Source organism: Dictyostelium purpureum (assembly GCF_000190715.1).
Source record: "Dictyostelium purpureum unplaced genomic scaffold DICPUscaffold_675, whole genome shotgun sequence".
NCBI lineage: Eukaryota > Evosea > Eumycetozoa > Dictyosteliales > Dictyosteliaceae > Dictyostelium > Dictyostelium purpureum.
The window spans coordinates 1-7,072 of NW_003520007.1; the positions used below are offsets into that span (position 1 = coordinate 1).

The 7,072-nt window shown below is 21.0% G+C and overlaps 4 protein-coding genes across 4 annotated transcripts in view; 2 read left to right on the forward strand and 2 right to left on the reverse strand.

Moving 5' to 3' along the window:
* Nucleotides 1–331: 331 nt before the first annotated feature.
* Nucleotides 332–1,306, forward strand: DICPUDRAFT_85393 (uncharacterized protein; the record flags this gene model as incomplete). The annotated part of the gene is made up of 3 exons (XM_003294905.1): nt 332–382; nt 831–954; nt 1,002–1,306. 3 exons carry the CDS (start codon nt 332–334, stop codon nt 1,304–1,306), a joined length of 480 nt encoding a protein of 159 aa, XP_003294953.1.
* A 69-nt stretch (nt 1,307–1,375) lies between these two features.
* DICPUDRAFT_85394 (uncharacterized protein) lies at nt 1,376–4,476 on the forward strand (the record flags this gene model as incomplete). Its single annotated transcript, XM_003294906.1, has 7 exons — nt 1,376–1,540; nt 2,056–2,114; nt 3,113–3,159; nt 3,241–3,310; nt 3,468–3,543; nt 3,680–3,811; nt 3,853–4,476. 7 exons carry the CDS (start codon nt 1,376–1,378, stop codon nt 4,474–4,476), a joined length of 1,173 nt encoding a protein of 390 aa, XP_003294954.1.
* A 557-nt stretch (nt 4,477–5,033) lies between these two features.
* On the reverse strand, nt 5,034–5,354 carry DICPUDRAFT_160049 (uncharacterized protein; the record flags this gene model as incomplete). Its single annotated transcript, XM_003294907.1, has 2 exons — nt 5,034–5,099; nt 5,172–5,354. The coding sequence occupies 2 exons, from the start codon at nt 5,352–5,354 to the stop codon at nt 5,034–5,036; spliced, it is 249 nt and encodes an 82-aa protein (XP_003294955.1).
* A 539-nt stretch (nt 5,355–5,893) lies between these two features.
* DICPUDRAFT_85395 (uncharacterized protein) overlaps nt 5,894–7,072 on the reverse strand; it is a gene marked incomplete at both ends in the record, with an annotated part of 2,474 nt that continues 1,295 nt past the window's right edge. Inside the window, one exon of the mRNA XM_003294908.1 lies at nt 5,894–6,036. Coding sequence (XP_003294956.1) covers nt 5,894–6,036 — 143 coding nt within the window. The remainder of the gene's footprint in view (nt 6,037–7,072) is intronic.

Genomic DNA, 7,072 nt, shown 5'->3' on the forward strand with positions numbered 1-7,072 from the left:
TAGGTTAAATTAATTTATATAATAATCTTTTTTTTTATTAAAATTACTCATTAAATAAATAATCTAAAATTATTTTTAATATTTAAAAAAAAATAAAATATAAAATAAAATTATTTATTCCAATATTCATTATTAAATATAAATATAAAAATGGATTTTGCATTTAATAAAATTTTTATCTATAATTTATTGTACAAGTAATAATAATGATGATTTACCAAATATTTAACAATCTCTCAGGTATTTATAATATATAATTTTATAAATCAGCACATTATCTTTAAACTAATTTCAATTTCAATTTTATTGAAATTCAAAAAGAAGTAGAGAAATGTACAGAATGGGTTCTATGTATGGATACAGATCCTTCAAAAACACCAAAGTAAGTGTAGAAAAAAACACATAATTATAATTTTTAAAATTAATTTAAATTACTTTATAATTATTTTATTAAAATTAATCATTAAATAAATATTATTAAATTATTTAATTTACTTGTATCAATAATATAAATAATCAATTTAATTAATTTTTTTTTTAAAATCATTTTTTTACAATGAAAAAGTTAGTTTAATGTTTTGGGTATCATTTAAAAGAGAATTAAATAAAAAATCAAAATCAAATAAAAAAAATGATTAATCATTATTATAAAAAAAAGATATAAACTAAATTATTACTTTACAATTATTTTTTTTATTATTTTCAAAACAGTTCTATCTTTTTTTTTGAATTTATTTTTTTTAATTTTTTTTTTCATTATTATTTTATTCACATACAAATAATTTAGTTTTATTTTTACAATTTTCAATAATCATATTTTTTTTTTATAGTTTTTATTTCATAATAATAATAACAATAATATCTATATAATTTTTAAATTAAAATTATTTATTCGAAATATTCATTTTAATATATTTATATATAAATGGATTTTTCATTCAACAATATTTTTATGTATACTTTAGTAGTATTCTTAATTGTTTTTTTTATAGTATTATTAGTAAAATACATTAGAATAAAAAAATTACAACAAAATAATAATAATAACAATATAACTACCTCCACACAACATTATACCCCAATAACTAATAATTTATTTGCTCAAATGCAATTTTGCCAACACCCACAACAACACCCACAATATGTAAAACCAAATAATCAATCCCCATCACATTTATTTGGTTTATCAACTTCCCCATCACACCTTGGACCACAATTTCCACCACCAACTTCATCTGCTCCATCCACAAGTTCATCAACAACCTCAGAAGAATGGATATTTGGACAAAGATATTTGGAAATTTAAAGAGAAAGGGAAAAGGAAGAAAAAGAAGAAAAAGAATGGGAAGGGTACCAAAATTTAATAAAAGACAAAATGAAAAGAGAAGGTTTTTGCAAAAAGTGTATCTCAGAAGAAATAAAACCACAACATTTGGCTTTTATTGGGTGCGGCCATCAATTTTGTTATAAGTGTATTTTAAGAAGATCATTAAGTAACAAAACCTGCCCACGTTGTGAAGAACCATTTGATGAAATCATTGTAAGAAATTAACATATTTATATTTATATATATAATAGATAATGTGAAATATATATTAATTTTTTTTATAAATACTTTATTGCAGTATGAAGATTAAGAAAGCAATTAAGATGAAGATGAAGATATACATTAAGATGAAGATGATCTTTTAGATAATGGATTCTCGATTAATATTGAAATAGAAGGCGATTAAATTAATAGCTTAAATACTTTACTCTATGTTTCTTTTTAGAAATCGATGAAGATTAAATAATTTATAAAATCGTTTTATTCAATGTTTCAATTATTAAAATAGATGAAATTAAAAAAAAGTCAACTACATCCTATAAACAATCACATCTTTATCAACCTTCATTTCAAATGGTAATATTTCAAAAATATTCTTTCTCTTTGTGTCTATACGTTGGTTTTATATACTACTATTGGGTATTCTTAAGGTAACTATAATGTATTTATTATTTATTTATATATAAAATAAACTAATTTTAATATTTTTAATTTAAATTCTATTTCAGTATCAACCCATTTTAATTCATAAATCAAAGATTGGGTTATGGTTTTTAAATTGGCTTATGTAAATTCAAATGATCCATCTACTATTTAACCGACTTCACCCATGCGAATAGGAGCAATCAAAATATTCAATAAAATAGAAATAAAATTAGAAAATAAAAGTTATTAAAAATATTTAATAAATGTTGTTATTTGTTAATTTAATATAATTGATGGTTATGATTTTTTATAATTGAAAATAATTCCATTTTAACCTATTTTCACATATTTAATTTAAATAATGATTATGGCTTTTGATTTTAATTTATTTTTCATTCTATTATTCTATTTTTTTTTTTTCATTCTAAAAACCTTCACAAAACCATATTAAAGTTAAATAAAATATATAATTTTAAAAAAATACAAATAAAATTGAAAAAGAAAATAATTTATATAATTATTTACTTTATTATTTATTTGTTTATTTATTTATTTATTAATTTAATTATTTATTTTATTTTTTAAATAAATCTTTATTTCTATTCAATGAACCTTATTTTCAGAGATTGGAAAACTTTAATACTTCCTTTTAACATCCCATTGGTTATCTTTTTTGTCTTTATTTTTTCTTTATAACTTTTTTTTTTTTTTTTTTTTTTTTTTTTTATTTTAATTGTAATAAAATAAATATTTCCAAAAAAAAAAAACAATGAAAAAAAAAAAAAATAAATGTAAAAAATGAAAAAAGTAATAAAAAAAATATTTTGTTTAAAATAATTTATTTTTAGAAAAAAAAAATCCAAAAAAAAAATCCAAAAAATTAAAAATTAATTTTTTTTTTTTTTTTTAATTTTTTTTATTAAATTTACAGTACCATCATTTACTGAATGTGCCATAATAATAATAATAATAATAATAATAGCAAGAAATAATAATAGTAATGATAAATTTATTTTTTTCAAAATAGAAAAACAATATAAAGTGAAATACAAAGACACATCAGTAAAGGTATATAATTGCACATGTAATATTAGTTATACAATTTTATTAGATTCTTTGGAAGTAATGTTTACACAAAAGTTTTGCATTACCTTCTGCATATCAGTTAAGAGTTGCTGAATCAAAAAGTAAGTTTATACACATATTTAAATGATACCATACCTATTTATTTACAAAATAAATATTAATTAATTTTTCATTTTATTTAGAAATTGATTTTATTGGACCATTAGTTTCAGATTTAAAGATATTAAAATCAAAAAATAAAAATAAAATATTGTATGTATTAGAAATTAGAGATAGTTCAAATGGTTTTAAACAATAATATTTTTTAGTTCGTGGTACAATTGATATTGCAGAAAAAAACATTACAATAGATTCATCCAACATTCACAACCGCAGCCGCAACCACAATAAACCAATTCTACTTTAATAGAATTAAATTAAAACATAAGATCATTGGGCTTTATAGTCAAAAGAAAATATGGAATTTATTAGAAATTAAATTAAAAGTAAGTGGTAATAACATTTAGACTCATTGATTATTGTTATAAAGTAAACATATGTAATAACACTTTAAATTATTAATTATAATACAGGCTGATGAATATATATTAATAAAATCTCGAGATATAAAGCTTTTTTTAGACTAATAGAGATGTAAATTTAATTAGCTTACTATACGAAAAGAAAAAAGAACAGCTACACATGTTTGATTTAGTAGAATGTGCATACTTTTTAGATAATATAGAAGCATTGGAGTATTTCCTATCAATGAATGTACCAACATTTTTACCAAACTACACAATTAATAAAAAAAGTTTTCAATATCATCAATTAAATCATTAGAATTACTATTAAAATATCGAGTAAATATCATAGAACCTTATAATATCAATATCAATAATAAAAATAACAATAATAACACAACAGCAGCTTCATCATCATCATTCAGTTTAAACAATAGTAATAGTAATAATTATACAACAACAGTAACATTAGCATTCAGTTTAAAAAATAGTTATAGTAATAGTAACAAAAATACAACAACAGCAGCACCAGAACCTACAACATTCAGTTTAAAAAATAGTAATAGTAACTATAATTTAAATAATATTAGTGAATATAGCAATATAAATAATAATAGTATCAGTTTAGCCCGAAGCGCAAGTTGTAGTAGTATAAGCAGTTGTAATAGTAATGTTATCAATGGGAGTAGCTGTAGTAGCGGTTGCAACAATAAAAACAATAATAGCTTTTTAATTAATAATGGTAATATAACACTTCCACCACCATCATCATATAGAAATTTAATTAAAGAGGAATTAAAATCATCACCAATTTATATACTACTTTTAAAAACATTAAATATTGGTAATATTCAAAAGGCATTAGATAAGTTTCATTCAAACAGAGCTGACCACCCAAAGATTACCTTGAAGTAATAAAGAAATGTCTCAAGTATTCAAATATTGAAGATATAGAAAAACTATTTAGAGCAATCAGTACATATTCTGCAGGTATAATCCTTCCACAAAAAACCATTCAATAAACTCTCAATCAGTTTTATATAGAAGAAAGGATGTATATAGTTTAATAGTTAAATATGCCCTGATTTTTCGATCCACTATCATATAGCTAATCCATTGGACATTTAATTGTTTTAGGATAAAAATTTATTTCGGCTAAAATAGTAATATGTCATTACAGAGAAAATTTTAAAAATAATTCTACCAAATCTAATTTTTCATCAAATGAAACCAGTTTACAATTATACGTCAACCTAAAAAAGATAAAGAATAGATAAAGAACGTATTGAAAAAGAAAATAAACTATAATTTTAGAACTCAAGAGAGTATAAAAATAAATAATTTTTTTTTTTATTTATTATTTTTTTTTAAATTATTTATATTTTTATTTTTAAATTAAACTAATTGATTAATACTAATAGTATAAAATTCTTTTTTTTTTTTAATTGATGTAATTAAAGAAACATGTGACTCTATTGAAACCTTTTTTTGAATGTAATTAGGTCTTCTAAATATTTATATTTCTTTGAATTATTATCCTATTTTAAAAAAAATGAATTAATAAAGAGTTTTTTATTATAATATATGATGATATTAATGAAAATATTTACAAAAACTCTAAGTAAAGAAGCCTTTATTCCAACAGAACCTTGTTTACTTGCATGAAGGTGATATGTATGACTTCTACTGGGGCCCACAGGTACAACTTTAAAGAATTCCGATGGAATATCAATTTCGATTACTATATAGGAAGGTTTTACTATATTGACACTTGATTGAACCTTATTTTCCATAATTTTTTTATTTTAAACCAATAAATCAGTAACACCAGGTAATTTCAAAGCAATAGATTTTGAACTATAGGTATTTCCAACTTTTGGATGCTTTTGATAAGAGAATTTAAAGCTGCACTCCTTTGTTGATTAATTTTAGCCCTATTCTTAATGTTTTGATTTTTCCAAAAACTTCTACTTTTTTAATAAACCATAAATTTTCTATTCTCTAAAAGTATTTATTGAGATAAATTATCATTCGAGATGCATCCACATTCTCAAATTAGATTAGGGTCAATTTCGTCGAAATAAATACAACATACAATTTTTTTTAGGTAGTCTTGGTGCACTACGTTTATAGAACAATATTTACGAAAGCTGAAGTTTACCCTTTTCCTTATCTAAACTATTTGTGTTCTATCACTGTTGCTTGGACCAAGGCAAATGTATTGAGATTCATATAAATAGTTGATAAGATTGAATATCTTCATTAGTGTTTAGTTGGATCTAAGTTTAATCTTTTTTTTGCCAATGTTTTTTTCATACATGATAACTGTGCACTAGCGTCTATAAGAGCTGAACGGTACATCCATTAACGCTTTTGAATTTTTACATGAACTTGTAATTGATTTGAATTTTGCTTTATCTGATATTCTCGAGATTGAAAGACTTTGAAAGTCTTTGAGTTTCTGCGACTTTGTGACTTTTTATGATAGTATTTGATATTAGTTTTGAGACTATTATAATATAGAAGCAATATTTCGTGGTTGGATTTATTAGACCAAATCTTTATATAATGATTAAAATCCTTTCATTCATAATATCGACGACAGCAGATCCTGTTGGAGTATTGAATGGCATGTTTTAATTGTTAAATCTGTCTTTTGAAAAGTTATTTTAATTTATATTAGTAATTCTGTTTCTATTCCTACAACGATGCCATTTTCTATATATAAGGGTTTGTTGTTGTTGTTGTTTTAAAATAATGTATTGGTTTACTTACTTATTCTCGAAAGGTTTAAAACATATTTGAGTAATGTTATAATTATTATTATTTATTAGATGTGGTATAGTTTACATTATTAAAATTATTTATGTGTTTGTTTGTTGTTGTGATCGAAAAAAAAAAAAATTAAAAAAAAAAATTAAAAAAAAAAATAAAATTTTTTTTTTTTTTTTTTTTTAAAAAATATCGATTTTTAAAAATAAATATAATTTTAAAAATTTAAAATGGGACTCCATAACGTGTTGATATTTACTAAAAATTGGGGGTATACTTTTGAAAGAATTACAGACAACACCCAAAGACAGCATATATGAAAATAAAATAAGAGAGTAATTAAATCAGGTATTATTCCCTACTGTGATAACGATAATTGATAAAAACTGAAGATAATCATAATATTTCAATCACTATTAAAAGCTTAATAAACACAAAAGTAATAGTAATTAGTCATTCTGTTGCAGAAAATATTTTAATATTATTAAAAAGTGAAATTAATATCCAATTGGAGACAACAACGAAGATTGAACCTAATAACATCACCAGCAGTCTTAAATAAAATATTAATTAAACAACAAAGCACTACGATCAAAAAATTAAATAAATAAAATATTTTAATAACATTAAAAATATACAAATAAATAAATTTTTTTTTTTATTAAATATTTTATTTTTCTTTATTATAATCAAATAAAATATTGTTTATTTATTTTAAAATTCTTTTTTTTTTTTTAAT